This window comes from Girardinichthys multiradiatus, chromosome 9, assembly GCF_021462225.1.
Source record: "Girardinichthys multiradiatus isolate DD_20200921_A chromosome 9, DD_fGirMul_XY1, whole genome shotgun sequence".
NCBI lineage: Eukaryota > Metazoa > Chordata > Actinopteri > Cyprinodontiformes > Goodeidae > Girardinichthys > Girardinichthys multiradiatus.
Genome location: NC_061802.1, coordinates 30,138,330 through 30,154,028, shown reverse-complemented (window position 1 = coordinate 30,154,028; position 15,699 = coordinate 30,138,330). Strand labels below are relative to the sequence as shown.

The following is a 15,699-nucleotide window of genomic DNA, read 5'->3' as shown; positions in this document are numbered from 1 at the left end:
TGTTGGAAAAACATCCTCATAGCATGATGCTGCCACCACCATGCTTCACTGTTGGCCTGGTGATAAGCAGTGCCTGGTTTCCTCCAAACATGACAAATCTTTGTCTCATCGGACTAGAGAATTTTATTTCTCATGGTCTGAGATCCTTCAGGTGACTTTTGGTAAACTCTAGACAGGCTGGCATTTGCCTTTTATTAAGGAGTCGCTTTCATCTGGCTACTCTATCATCCAGGCCTGATTTGTGATTTGCTGCAGAGATGGTTGTCCTTCTGGAAGGTTTTCCTCTGGACCTTTGACAGAGTGACCATGGGGTTCTTGGTCACCTCCCTGATTAAGGCTCTTCTCCTCTGATAGCTCAGTTTAGATAACCGTCCAGTTTTAGGAAGAGTCCTTGTGGTTTCAATCTCCTCCCAATTACTAATGATGGAGGCTGCTAATTGTGGTGACACATCCTTAAAATGTGGAAACCTCTAAGTGGTTTGAATACACATTTTAAGAATGTGTCACCATACTTTTTAGTCTAGTTGTCACTCTTTAAAAACTGGTAGAAGTATTCATACCCCATAGATTGTTCCACTTAATATGCTGTACAACCACATATTTCAATATATTTTCTCTTTATTAAGCAACACAACTTGCTCTAAAAAAAACTATTCATACTTACTTTATGTTTATCTGCTTTAATGCTGTGAAACCACAAATTACAATGCATTTTAGTGGGGTTTTATGTGATGACCAAAACAAAGTACAACGATAAAAACACTTTGTTTGCTGCTGTTAAACTAAGCAAAACCTGAAAAGTGTGGCCTGAATATGTGTTTAGCTCCCACAAGTCGACACTTATAAAACCATTGAGTGCTTTAGAGATGCAAATGTTTTGTCAAAATGTTTCCTCCAGTTTGAGGATTTAATAATGGCTCAAACAAATCTTATGGATTGTCCACAAAAAGACTTGTCCTTTGTAAAACATGAATATGGTTTCATATAAACACTGGATCAAAAAAGAGAGCCTTCAGAGAATGAGACAGGAAATTATTGGAGTATACAGAAGGAACTTAAAGTCAAGATAAAATACATCAAGGAGATGTACAAGAAGAAGCTGGAGAGCAAGCTTCAGCAAAACAATATCAGAGATGTGGGGTCAGAGGTGAAGAAGATTACAGGCTTCAAGCAGAAGGAAGATTGGACCAATGGATGTCTGGACAGAACTAATGAACTGAACACATTGTTAAATAAATTCAGTTCAGAAACAAGCTCAGCATCCTTCTCTCCTGCTCACAGCCAAACAAACATCCCTCCTTTGACCCAAAGCTTTTCTATCACACCTCAAATGTTTTATCTTCCACCTCAGCCATGGACACTTCTGCTTCTGCCTTCAACCAAATCAGAAGATGCTGATGCTCCCTTTGCCTCTCCCTTCCACAGTGTGTCTCAAGAAGTCAGGTGAAGAGACAACTGGAAAGACTGAACCAGAACAAGGCTGTAGGTCCAGATTGTGTTAGGCCTAGAGTCCTGAAGGCCTGTGCAGAGCAGCTCTGTGGTATTCTGCAGCACGTCTTCAACCTTAACCTGGTCCAGAAGAAGGTTCCAGTGTTGTGGAAGACCTCCTGTCTTGTTCCAGTACCAAAGAAAACTCACCCATCAGTCCCCAATGAGTACAGACCTGTTGCCCTGACATCCCACATCATGAAGGTTGTAGAAAGACTCCGGTTGGCCCACCTGAGAAAGCAAACAATGAACCATCAAGACCTCCTTCAGTTTGCTTATTGCTGTGGAGTTGAAGTTGAAGATGCCATCATACACCTGCTTCAACAAACTCACTGTCATCTGGACAAAGCCAGCAGCGCTGTGAGGATCATGTTCTTTGATTTCTTCAGTGCATTTAATACAATCCAACCTGGTTTGCTTTGTCAGAAACTCCAGAAGACTCAGGTGGAGGCCTCAACAATCTCAACAATTCTCCTGGATGAAAGACTACCTGACAGACAGACCACAGTTTGTGAGACTGAAGGGTTATGAGTCTAACCAGGTAGTTAGGAGCACAGGAGTAAATGTCAGATTTCCAGTACAAGACAGATTCCTGTCATCTGGAGAAATACTCGGATGATTCTGCAGTCGTTGGGTAGATCAGAGATGGACAAGAAGCTGAGTACAGGGAGCTGGTGGCCTGCTTTGTGGCATGGTGTGGAAACAATCATCTCATGTTGAACGTGAATAAAACAAAGGAGATGATCTTCATGGGAGAAGAGGTGGAGGAGTATAAATACCTCGGTGTTCACCTGGACAACAGACTGGAGTGGAGATGCAACGGTGAAGCCTTCTACAAGAAGGGACAGAGCAGACTGTACTTCTTGAGGAAGCTTAGGACCTTCAGCGTTTGCAGCAAGATGCTGCATATCTTCTATAAGTCTGTTGTGGAAAGTGTGATCTCTTCTGCCATCATCTGCTGGGGAAGCAGCATCAGAGCTAGGGACTTAAAAAAGCTCATCAAGCTGATAAAGAAGGCTGGTTCTGTTCTGGGGACTCCTCTGGAACCTCTGGAGATCATTGTGGAAAGACGGATTCTTCATAAAATTAAGAGCATTACGGAGATCCCTGAGCATCCTCTTCATGAGACTGTTGTACAACAACACAGTATCTTCAGTCAGAGGCTTCTTCAGATCTGCTGTAAGACAAACTGCTACAGGAGATCCTTCCTGCCCAGAGCCATCAGCATCCACAACGGTATTAACAGATCCAATGTGATGACTGATAGATGGCTCTATGTCCAGTGCCTCAACACAAACGGCACAGAATATGAAAATGCAAAGAAAGGATAGAAATGTCCATCCTGCAAGTAAAGTGCAAAGTGTGGAGTTTGTCCAATAAAGTTAGAAATAAATTGTTATAAATTATATGTTGGAATTAAAACGGTGGATCTCTTAGATTGCTTTAAGACTGTGTCTCATCTGTCATGTTTAGTAGAATGATTTAACAATAGTTTTGTGAAAGGCACGTTACCTCAAAGGTATTGACAAAAAAAATAAATTATGCATTTTGATTTAAAAAAAAATCATAAAAAATAGAAATGCAATAAAATAAAATGAAGTGTGTCTAATTTATTCAGTCTAATAAAATGATTTAACAGTGGTTCTGTGCCACTGAGTCACGTGACCTAAAAACTATAAAAAAAACAAAACATGATTTGTAATGAAAGAAATTCATAAAACATTGGCGAATTTTAATATTAAAAGGTAATAAAAAATAGACATTTTATTTAAATCTAAAAAAGATGAGTGTGCCTCGTTCTTGCAGTTTATTTTGATGATTTAAGGTTTGATTTTGTTTCTCCCGAGTATTTGGTTCGGACATTTATTGACGGTCCCTAAACGAACCACCGGGTGTAAGAGAAGCGGGACGGCAGAGAGCCGTTGACCAAAATCAGCCTATCTGTGTCGGCCTGAATCCGCGGGGCGCGAATATCCAACCTCCAACCTAACACTAACTTGATCGCCGTCTTGAATCTTTTGTGCGCTACCTTATTTTAAACTCGCCGTTTCTTTTTCCGGTTGTTACACCAAAACTAGCCAGCGTCCAAAGGTCCTCCAGCGCTGTCACTAAGGGCCGACATTTAAATCCAGTTTGCAAGGTGAGTATCAGGGAAACAACTATTTTCAAATGCTACACATATGGTGAGTTCCCCCCCTTGTACCCTGTGTTTTTATGTTTTTCAGATGCCTTCTGCATGGGACAGTGTTCTCTCTGTGCACCGGTGGATAGTGGAGAATGGAGGTATGATCCAACTTTTCCATCCAGATTAAATGAGTCAAAAGGACAGATCTGAGTGGGAGTTGGGAGCTGCAGATTGACCTCACAAGCAATGCTTTCCGGCTTGCCTCCATGACACTGATATTATCTTGTTACTAACATTTTTCCCCAGTGATTCATGGCAGTGTGAGAAACGGGAAGCCACTAGCTCGCCTTTTTGTAATCAGTTTTCTTGTTCGTAAGTGCCATTTTTTGGATGTATTGAAAATAGTACAGTGTTAGTTGAAAGTAAAAGTTTACACACCCCAACAGCAGGTTGGACATTAAACCATGCTGTCATTTCAGAGGTGTAGTCACACATAATGTTATGGATATCTTGTACCGCTCAACTAAAAAAAATAAGTGTTTTAGAGGGAAAAAATAAAAAGGCGCAAAGGCACAATTATAGAAGTGTGCACATCCATAAACTAAGATATTTCGTGCCCACAGCCCTCGTCTCTGCATATTTTTGGTCTAATTTAGTTTTGGACGCTGGTTAGGTCACTCTGAAACTTCAATTTTCCTCTCAAGTAATTTTTTAATGTTAATCAGGATGTGTGCTTGGACTCACAGTGATGCAGAAAAACAAATATTCCTAACTTTATCCACCTTGACAAAAAGCCTTGTGCCATCTGGAGAAGCGTAAGCCCAGAGCATGATGCTGCCACCACCACGTTTTACTGTGGGCATGGGTGTTCTGTTGGTAATGTGCAGTGATATTTTTGTGCTGAATGTACCTTATGTAGCCGTGGCTCAGATGTTCATTTTTGGTTTCATCTGACACTTAAATAATATCCCACAACACATTTGGGAAGTTTTAGCCAGGCCTTGGTGTTTTCTTTGGGAATATAATTCTCTCTTGAAACCATAGTTTTTGTACAGAACAATGGAGATACAGGAGATTTTAGTCACCTGCAGAAAACACTTGCTGGAAATACCTGGATCTCCTTTAGTTTTTCTGTTGGACTCTTGGAAGCCAACAGTTTCAGTCTCATCCTTGTATCAATTTTTGAGGAATCCCGTATTTTCTCCTGTTCTTCACTGTGCCATGTTGTATACATAATGCTGTGGAAAATTTTTGCTCTTCTGTAAAATGAGACTATTTTGATGCGCTCTGACCTGAAATAATGCAAATTATGGCTTCAGCTAAAGGATGTAAATAAGCAAATGTTAGATAAATCTTAGAAGGACAGCTGAACTTTGTTTCAAGGTTAATCAGATTTACTGTAATTGATAAGAGGTGTGAACTCCTAAAGACTGAATGCTGGAACTGTATCAAAAAGTGCTTCAACAAGGTATTAGGTGTGTACACATTTATGCTTCAAGGTTACATTATCTTTGCATGTTTCATTTTTTTTCCTCCAATAAGTTTGCTTGTCCCTTGAAATATATGGAATAAATGTCACATCACATACTGGAACAGTTTCGAATGATTTATCAGTCTTATATTCTAACATGACAAAACCCCGGCATTTTACCAGGTGTGTGTTGACCTTATAATTGAAAGTAACAGTTTCAAAATCGCTAAAATGTTCCATCCCACCATGTCTCCGCTTTAAAGTTTATATTAAGACGTCAAAGAATGTGCCGGGGGACCATGGCATTAACTGTATTTAACATTGCGATGCAGCGTTGCCCTGCCCTACCTTTTGCTGTGCACTTCTGGACAGCAGGCAAGCACACAAACAGTCATGTTGTGGAAACACTGTCCTGCAATACATTTGTAATATTTTTATTAATAACTAGTTTAATTGTCTTTTATTATTGTTTTAATCAAACTGAGCACAAGAAAACTGAGGTAGAGCAGGAGGTGTGGTTAGAAAGAGCTTAAAACAACTTCCCTTACACTGTTTAAAGCTGTAGAAGTGTGCTGTGATACATCTGTGTGCTTGCCATGTTGATGCATGCCTTTATCATCCTCCAGACAAAAGGACGGACCCCTGGCTGCTGGTCTACTCCCCCATCCCGGTGTTGCTCATCTTCCTGGGTTACCTCTGTGTGGTCTGGGTCGGTCCTCGTCTGATGAAAAACCGGCAACCTGTTGACCTAAAAGCGGTTCTCATTGTTTACAACTTTGCCATGGTTGGCTTGTCTGCATTCATGTTCCATGAGGTGTGCTTTTAGATGCTTTTCTTTCTGCTGTTAGAGGACAAATTGAATTATTAAAATGCAAGGAAGTGGTGAAACTATAATTCAAATCAAACGTTTTTAATACAGTGATGAAAAAAATTGGACATCCCATTGAATAGTCAGTTTTTTATCTCCAGCAGTCTACGGGTAAGAGGCAGGGTACACCCGGGACAGGCCGCCAGTCCATTGTAGGGCAACACAGAGACATACAGGGCAAACAACCATGTACAGGTCCTTCTCAAAATATTAGCATATTGTGATAAAGTTCATTATTTTCCATAATGTCATGATGAAAATTTAACATTCATATATTTTAGATTCATTGCACACTAACTGAAATATTTCAGGTCTTTTATTGTCTTAATACGGATGATTTTGGCATACAGCTCATGAAAACACAAAATTCCTATCTCACAAAATTAGCATATCATTAAAAGGGTCTCTAAACGAGCTATGAACCTAATCATCTGAATCAACGAGTTAACTCTAAACACCTGCAAAAGATTCCTGAGGCCTTTAAAACTCCCAGCCTGGTTCATCACTCAAAACACCAATCATGGGTAAGACTGCCGACCTGACTGCTGTCCAGAAGGCCACTATTGACACCCTCAAGCAAGAGGGTAAGACACAGAAAGAAATTTCTGAACGAATAGGCTGTTCCCAGAGTGCTGTATCAAGGCACCTCAGTGGGAAGTCTGTGGGAAGGAAAAAGTGTGGCAGAAAACGCTGCACAACGAGAAGAGGTGACCGGACCCTGAGGAAGATTGTGGAGAAGGGCCGATTGCAGACCTTGGGGGACCTGCGGAAGCAGTGGACTGAGTCTGGAGTAGAAACATCCAGAGCCACCGTGCACAGGCGTGTGCAGGAAATGGGCTACAGGTGCCGCATTCCCCAGACCTGGGCTACAGAGAAGCAGCACTGGACTGTTGCTCAGTGGTCCAAAGTACTTTTTTCAGATGAAAGCAAATTCTGCATGTCATTCGGAAATCAAGGTGCCAGAGTCTGGAGGAAGACTGGGGAGAAGGAAATGCCAAAATGCCAGAAGTCCAGTGTCAAGTACCCACAGTCAGTGATGGTCTGGGGTGCCGTGTCAGCTGCTGGTGTTGGTCCACTGTGTTTTATCAAGGGCAGGGTCAATGCAGCTAGCTATCAGGAGATTTTGGAGCACTTCATGCTTCCATCTGCTGAAAAGCTTTATGGAGATGAAGATTTCATTTTTCAGCACGACCTGGCACCTGCTCACAGTGCCAAAACCACTGGTAAATGGTTTACTGACCATGGTATCAATGTGCTCAATTGGCCTGCCAACTCTCCTGACCTGAACCCCATAGAGAATCTGTGGGATATTGTGAAGAGAACGTTGAGAGACTCAAGACCCAACACTCTGGATGAACTAAAGGCCGCTATCGAAGCATCCTGGGCCTCCATAAGACCTCAGCAGTGCCACAGGCTGATTGCCTCCATGCCACGCCGCATTGAAGCAGTAATTTCTGCCAAAGGATTCCCGACCAAGTATTGAGTTCATAACTGTACATGATTATTTGAAAGTTAACGTTGTTTGTATTAAAAACACTTTTCTTTTATTGGTCGGATGAAATATGCTAATTTTGTGAGATAGGAATTTTGGGTTTTCATGAGCTGTATGCCAAAATCATCCGTATTAAGACAATAAAAGACCTGAAATATTTCAGTTAGTGTGCAATGAATCTAAAATATATGAATGTTAAATTTTCATCATGACATTATGGAAAATAATGAACTTTATCACAATATGCTAATATTTTGAGAAGGACCTGTACACACTCACACTGAAAGGCAATTTAGAGTGACCAATTGACCAAACAGTCATGTTTTTGGACTGTGGGAGGAAGCCAGAGTACCTGGTGAGAACCCGCACATGCACTGGGAGAACATGCAAACTCCATGTAGAAAGACAGGCAAACCCAGGACCTTTTGCTGCAAGGCAACAATGCTACCAACTGCACCACCTTGCAGCCTTTTAGATCCCATTATGATATTCTAGGCTTTTTAGGAGATTTCTTTTATCATGTTGGGGTCTGCTCTCAGGGTGAACTAACTTCAACAGTCAGACTGTGGCATATTGAAAGTTTTTAAAGTTCTCTACTTGTAGACTATTACTCTGTGTAGTAGATTGTTTGATTTTAAATTCTCTTTGAAATCAATTTTTTGTTCAGTTTTACAAGAATTTCACATTTCATATACATTTCTATAAAGAATATGAATTTATTCAATTTAAAAATGCATGGAGTTCAAACCTGATCCCAAGAAATATTAGTCAGTGCATAAAAGCAATCATTCCAATTGTGCAGGGATTTTAAGTATAGTAATAAAACAAATGTCTCAAATGGGGAAAAGGACCAAGAAAGAGTTGGAGCTCACTCATCAGTTTTGACTCTGAAGACACAGATGTTGTTGAAAAGTTATTCTCCATGAAGTTCGCACAGAATAGCTGAAAACCAATCAGTGAGCTCCAACTCTTTCTTTCTTTGCAAGTTTGTTGTCCTGCAGCTTCACAGCACTGGCTGGGAAAATGTAGCAGTTGTGTGTGTGTGTGTGTTTCTGCTGATAATTATGTGTTAATAGTCAAAGCTTTCTTACTTTTGAAGCTACCTCATTTTATCACCTGACGTTGGGAAACAGTGATGTCATCACTAAGGTCAACAGATTATTTATCACTTCGGTCATAAAGTTTCACAAGCCAGGAAATGGGTGACACGTTTTCCTCCCATTCGCTTGAAGCTACTGATCAGTTTGTTATGTAAGCTGTCAAGAAATGTCACTAAAATAAAGCACCTGGAAACATGTCTTTAAAAATAATTTACTGATCAAAACAATTAGTTGGTGTGTGAATATTAAGTCAAAGGTCAGGGCCCATATTCACAAAGACTAAGACTAAAAGTAGCTCCTAGTGATTTTATTCTAAGAAACCTCTGAGAATTTGAAAAATTCTCAGAGGTTTCTAGAGGTGCACCTCTAGTAAGGTTATATTAGGAAGGTTAAATAAATAGAAACAATAATAAATAACCATGAATATAAAGTGAACAAAATTACAAACAGTATAGTAGAGAATTATTTAAATATTGGCCTAAATGGTCATCTACAACGCTGTCTGTGGAGAAGTTTGCTGGTGTGCTGCTATCTCCTCTCTAGCTTCTGAAGGTTTCAATTTCCACAGCAGAACTCATAATAAAATCTGAAGAGCTCCATGACTGAACTCTTAGACCACTACTGATCCCAAAAAACAGGAAAAGTCTGTTCCAATCCACTCACAAGTAAATAAATTCTGCTCTTTTGGATTGAAGAATCAATAGTGGAACATTTTTGGGCCACTGAATCAGTGGTATGTCTGGAGAAGATGAATGAACCACATGCTGAAAGCAAAATCATGCCTATGGTAAAGCATTGCACTGGCTAAGTGATGCTCTAGGGCTGCTTTGCTTCCTCTGGTGCTGATAACCTGCAGTCTGTGAAGGACAGGATGGATTTAATCAGGCTTTAGGGAATTCTAGGACAAGAGCGTCTATGAAGAAGCTGAAGCTTTGGCTTCATTAGACTTTTAAACAGGGGACAGCGATCCCAAGCAAATCTAAATGGTAGAGTGTCCATTATAGTAGCCTGACTTGAAATAAAAAATGTTTTGGTTTTTAAAAAAGAGTGTTGCATAAATCCAGAAATATTACTGAACTGGGGAGCTTTACCCATGAATAGTGCACCAAGGTTCCTCACCAGAAGCTGGTATGAATTTCAGCAGGTCATACCAATAAAAGGTCACTACTAACTACTAAAGATAATTGTCATGAAGTGGTTAAATAATGTTGAAACAGCAGCTGTGATTAAATGTGGTATTTTGTGTTGAATATGGAGAAGGAACTGGTAATAATAGTTGTTTTTTTGCTATTTAAATGATATTTTTTTAATTTGTTAATTGCAACCAGCTGCTAGTTGTTTTTTTTTTTTTTGCCAATAAGTCTTATTTACAAAGAGTGATGAGAATTTTACGTTGTAACTATTATGGTATGGGCCGCTTCAATAGATCCAGTACCAGGGCAACTAATTGTAGAATCTGCATTAGATAGAAAGTGCTTGAAGACAGTTTTGGCAACCCTCTAACATCATGTATCTGAAGCTGCAGGGATTATTTCTAGCCATGTATTTTAAAATGTTTCACCTGGAGCTGATAAACAATTGTGTATATTCCCAACAATACTTTCAGTATCAGAAAGGACTTCAGACGTCAAGGATATACTAAAAAACCTTTTTTAGACGAACTGATACATTTTCTGTGTCCTGCTTTAGGTAGCTACATGATTTCTTTTTCAAATATGTTGTAACACTTGCTCTCTCATGACTTCATCCAATCTTTTGGCTATTTTTAGTTCCTGGTCACATCGTGGCTCTCAAACTACAGCCTATTCTGTCAGCCTGTGGATTACAGCACCAGTCCGCTGGCCATGAGGGTAAGGTTTGATACTCCAGACACCAGTGTGTGTATTTGAATGTGAAATCTTTCTATATGTCCAGCAAAGCGATTGAAAGACACAGTGGCTGAAATTGAATTGGCAACATGTCTCTCTGCAGATGGCCATGGTTTGTTGGTGGTTTTTCTTCTCTAAGGTCATAGAGCTCAGCGACACGGTATACTTACATTTCCTCCCAGTATTCCGCATGCCATTTATTTAATGTAGCGTTGTGACTGCTAAATCCACCTGTGCTCCTGTCGAGCAGCTCTTCTTCATTTTGAGGAAGAAGAACAGTCAGCTGACCTTCCTTCATGTTTACCATCATGGCACCATGATCTTCAACTGGTGGGCAGGAGTGAAGTATGTAGCTGGTGGACAGTGTAAGTCAAGTCTGAATTCATCTTGTAAAAAAAGAAATCTTTTTTTATTAGGATTTATGTGATTGACCAACACAAACACAACAGAATGGACAAATAGAGCATTATTCAGAGAAGAGGCCAATTGGCCCATGGTAACTCTGGAGGATTTGCAGAGATTTACATCTCAGGTGGGGGCAATCAGACAACTATTAGTTGTGTTTAAAAAAAATTGATCTTGATACATGCTTGTGGCAGCATCATGAGGTGTGGATGCTTTTGACTTTTGATGCTTTCTGAGGCTGCAAAACACTTGAGATTTTAGAGGTTTAACTTCCACCAGGACATAGACCATAAACACAAAGCCAGAGTTTCAGTTGAATGGTTTAGATCAAACAATATTCATATGTTAGAATGGCCCAGTCAAAGTCCAGACACAATTGTGGCAGGACTGGAAAATGGCTGTTCACAGATGCTTTCATCTAATTAGTTTGGGCTTGAGCTTTTTAGTAGAGAAGGACGCGCTGAGATTTTAGTCTTTAGATGTGTAAAATTAATGGAAACAAAACAAAATGGGGTTCTACTAAGTTTTAATTCAGGGGGGCTAAATACAAATGCATGCCGCATTTTCAGATTTTTTATTTGTAGAACAAATCGAGATCATTCTGAATTTTCCATCCACATGTCAAATGACACGAATAGTTCTGCAAAGCACTGTAGGTTATTTGTATCTAGCTTCATGTTATAAAGTTACCCTTCTGGGTTTTCCAATCTCACCTACATATTGTGGGTCTTTTCTGTAATTGTTGGGGCTTGATTCTTTTTCTGCCTCACATTCCACAGCTTTCTTCATCGGCCTTGTGAACACCTTCGTTCACATCGTCATGTACTCTTATTATGGCCTGGCTGCCATCGGCCCTCACATGCAGAAGTACCTTTGGTGGAAGAGATACCTCACCTCTCTGCAGCTGGTTGGTTGCTCTAGAACTTTCTGACTGCTGTTGTTGTAGGATGTACAGTTGCAAAATGTTTCATATAATCTAATCTGAATCCCCATCTGCCCCTGCAGCTGCAGTTCCTTCTCTTCCTCCTTCACACTGGCTACAACCTGTTCACCGAGTGCGACTTCCCAGACTCTATGAACATAGTGGTGTTCGGTTACTGCATCACCCTCATCATCCTCTTCAGTAACTTCTATTATCAGAGCTACTTCCACAAGAAGCAGAAATGAGGCAACATCAAAACTCTCCGGCTTTTTCAGGAAGTGCTGACGTGATGGGGTAACCTAGCGTCACCAGTAGAGAGCTGCAGTTGTTTTCCCATCCACTAGAGGGCACCACGTACCCACAAATTTGAAGGGTTTTTCCTCAGTGCGCAATTACATTCACAAACAATGTGAACTGGTTGAATCCTCACTGTGATTTTTATTTTCTTAAATGACACTCAAATGGTTGTTGTAAACAAACTGTACATTTTATACACATAATAATATTATTATTAATAATAATAATAATAATAATAATAGGAGGCTGGTTGTCTCTGAAGTATTACAGGACTAATGAGCCAGAAAACTCCATTAGAGATAAATTCAAAGGCAGAATAAAACACTTCACACTTACAGAAATGCAACTTTTTTTCCACTGATAAAAACATCACAGCAAAATAGCATATTTTACACTTCACAAATAATGGAAGATGTAGATTACGGAAAAAACTATTATTTTCAGATGTCGTGCACATCTTGGTGTTTATTTAAAATTCATACATGAAAACCAAGGACAGAGTCTGATTCTGCTGTAATTAGCACCAACATCAAATTCTGTTAAGGATGAGATGATTGTCTATGTGAATGTATGTTTAAAATTTCCCTCTTTAGTGTTGAAATGTCTGTGAACCATATGGTTCACGTGGCTTTCACTGATGCAGCTGAAAATGTACCATTAAAAAAAAAAAAATGTATATATATATATATATATATGCATTTTATTTTGCTAGACATTGTCAAGTTTATTGCAAGGTAAGATTAAATTGGCTGAGCTGCCTTTGAAAACCGGTTTAACAGCAAGTTGAGGACGAATTGTTTCTTTGCAACTATTATCACTTAATCACAGTTACAGTACCCCACAAAAGTGTCAGTACCCAATAAACATTTTTTAATTTTATTAAGTTTTTTAACTTTATTAAGTTACAAAGAAAAACTTGCATTTAAGTGTCAGACAAATTCAAAGTAGTGCATAATTGTGAAGTGGAAGAAAAAGACATGGTGTTCAAAATTTGTTTTGCAAGTAAAATCTGGCATGCATTTGTAGCCTGCACACCTGAATCAATAATTGGTAGAAGAACATTTTGCTACAATCACAGCTACAAGTCATTTGCTGGTGTGTTTGTCACAGCTTTTCACATCTCAATGCAGAAACTTTTGCCCACTGTTCCTTGCAGAATAGCCCGAGCTCAGTCAGATTTGAGGGAGAGTGTCTGAACAGCATTTATTATTCTAAGACATGGTTATACATTGATCTAAACCGTTCCCTTGTAGCTCTGGCTGTAAGTTCAGGGTCATTGTACAGCTGGGAGGTGAACCTCTGCCCCAGAATAAAGTCTTTTGTAGCCTTTAATAGGTTTTCTTCCAGGATTGTCCTGTATTTAGGTCCCTCCATCTTCCCGTCATCTCTGACAAAGTTTCCTGGCCATGACGAAGAAGAGCATCCGTACACCATGATGCTGCCACTACCATGTTTCAGGTTGAGGATGATGTGTTTGGAGTCATCCTCGGTGTTAGTTTTCCTCTACTCTACAGAGTTCTGCCTGTAGGCCAAACTTTTCTGGGATATGGGAGAAAGATGCTTTATTAAGGTGTGTCACAGAATAAAGGGGGGTTGAAGACAAATGAACGTCACTGTTTTCAGATTAGTGTTTGTAAAACATTGTGAAAACCTGAATCCTTTTCCATTCACTTTACAGTTATGCAATGCTTTTTGTCGGCCTTTGACATGAAATCTGAATGAAATACAGTTTAATGTTGTAACATGACAAAATGGGCAAAGGTTTAGAGGGTATGAATATTTTTTGTGCCGTTTTGTAAGCGGTTATGCTTGTAGAGGGGCCAGAAGCCACATGGTTGCAAGCTGTGCTTTTATCATACCTTACAATAAGGCAGTGCATCAGTTATAATGTGTATGGGCGGTAGTGTTTGTTTAGTTCAGCTGGTTATTATCTGGTGCATAAGTCAGAATGACCCAAGTAGAGTTTAAAATTTTGTAAGAAAAAAAAAAACAAGGACTGAAGAGGAGGTGAAGATGCTTGCGGAGGGAGTTGTTGTGAAGCATTCCCTGCTTCAGGCCGGCTTTATGTTTCCGTGTAGACCGACGACATGTGGCCCAAGCTGCGGTCGAAGCTCCCCACCTGGAAGAACATGCTGTCGTCAGGGCTGGAGGAATACTGGCACCCTCCGCCCCCCTGCAGCTCCTGGGTCACGCCAAACCCTGGTGCAGATGTTAGTTTATATTAGAACACACTGAGCGCATTTTATTACTCCTGGTATAAAGATTAGAAGTAAAACAATGATATTCAATTTTACCTGTAGGTCCAGTGTTGCTGGTTGGCATGTGGAAGCCATTGTGCTGATGGGAGGAGTAGGTAAGAGCATCTCCTGGGACGGGGACACTGCTGACCGTCTGCTCCATCCTATAGGGGTCTCCAAAATGGAAGCAGCTCTGAAAGCTGGCTTGGTATTCTAGGAAATGAAGGAGGGATGTAGAGGAGAGGGGAGAAAAATATAGAAGCCAGACTTGATCAACTGCCACCAGCATCCACTGTACGGTTGATGATTTCTAATGTCAGAAGCATGCAGCTCAAACCTAATGTGGATCTCACATTATGACATTGCTATATTTGTTCCTGGGATAACTGCCAGCCTTATACTGTGCTGCATTTGTCCCCGTAGCCTTAGCTCGTACTCAGAATCAACCACAGGAGTCTTGATAATGGCAGAGAAGCCTTTCCTGGAGCACTTTTGCGCAACTCCCCGACCACAGCGTGGCTACGGAGGCGGGCATGTGGAGATCTTTACAGGGAAAACAGTGTTTAGGACCTATGGGGAAAAAGCTCCGGAGTGACAGCTGAGGCGACCACGTTTAGACGCAAAGACACGGCCGAACGAATGAGCCAGCATTTTGTTGGCCAATCCAACGATGGTAATAGGTTTCCAGCATGTGGTTCTCAGAGCTGCAAGGCAGCACCAGCACTCTAGGAGACAACTTCCTCTCACTGAGGGCCTTTGATGTGGATCTGCTGCTGTGATTTGCATTTGAAGAACAATGAGGTGTTCACAATTTTAAAGTATCAGGACAACTAACCATACTATACCCACAGGTAGTAGTGTAGGACAATAGAATTTCTGTAACAAGTTCATTATCTTAAGGTTAGCTTTACCGTCAGTGGCAGGCTGATGATGTTGGTAATGAGGGTAGTGCTTGTGATGAGGGTGACCATGTTGTTTCTCCTGTGGAAGAGGAGGAGGAGTTCCTGTTGCCTTCATGCCAGGAGACAAGAGGGGACCGGACATTCTGCTGAAAAAAAAAAAAAGAAAGAGGACGGATCAAATTAAGGTTGTCGATCTGCAATGGCGTCATTCCTAAAATCTCGGAAATCTCCACTGAAATGCTTAGAGTCTTTATGACATCTCGGCCAAAGTGGGAGCTACATGTTGGACTGAGAATGTCACACGATGCGACAAACACAGTAGAAAAGTTACTGATCCAAACACGCTCTCAAAGAAACAGTCCGGGTATGTGGAAATTTAGGCTCCCCACACATATTCCTCCCCTGCCACATGTTATGATCTTAGGTCAAAAAACATAATTTAAGTGGACACACACACACACACACACACACACACTGAATATGACTGCAGGAGCCATGGGTCTTAGGTTCAAAGAACCAAAACT

The 15,699-nt window shown here is 40.5% G+C and overlaps 2 protein-coding genes across 2 annotated transcripts in view; one reads left to right on the top strand and one right to left on the bottom strand.

The window, feature by feature from the left end:
- Positions 1 to 3,359: 3,359 nt before the first annotated feature.
- On the top strand, positions 3,360 to 12,915 carry elovl8b (ELOVL fatty acid elongase 8b). The gene is made up of 8 exons (XM_047375176.1): positions 3,360 to 3,628; positions 3,714 to 3,771; positions 5,711 to 5,898; positions 10,314 to 10,394; positions 10,516 to 10,572; positions 10,663 to 10,777; positions 11,597 to 11,724; positions 11,823 to 12,915. The coding sequence occupies exons 2-8, from the start codon at positions 3,714 to 3,716 to the stop codon at positions 11,982 to 11,984; spliced, it is 789 nt and encodes a 262-aa protein (XP_047231132.1). The 5' UTR covers positions 3,360 to 3,628; the 3' UTR covers positions 11,985 to 12,915.
- LOC124874032 (zinc finger protein GLIS3) overlaps positions 12,158 to 15,699 on the bottom strand; it is a 111,088-nt gene continuing 107,546 nt past the window's right edge. The window contains exons 9-11 of the mRNA XM_047375177.1: positions 15,185 to 15,318; positions 14,331 to 14,486; positions 12,158 to 14,235 (exon numbers count right to left, since the gene is read on the bottom strand). Coding sequence (XP_047231133.1) covers positions 14,099 to 14,235; positions 14,331 to 14,486; positions 15,185 to 15,318 — 427 coding nt within the window. The 3' untranslated portion in view covers positions 12,158 to 14,098. The remainder of the gene's footprint in view (positions 14,236 to 14,330; positions 14,487 to 15,184; positions 15,319 to 15,699) is intronic.

Coding starts and splice junctions, on each gene's coding strand:
- elovl8b (XM_047375176.1), top strand. CDS start 3,714: ATGCCTTCTGCATGGGACAGTGTTCTCTCTGTGCACCGGTGGATAGTG. Junction 5,899..10,313: donor CTGCATTCATGTTCCATGAG/GTGTGCTTTTAG, acceptor GGCTATTTTTAG/TTCCTGGTCACATCGTGGCT. Junction 10,778..11,596: donor GTATGTAGCTGGTGGACAGT/GTAAGTCAAGTC, acceptor CACATTCCACAG/CTTTCTTCATCGGCCTTGTG.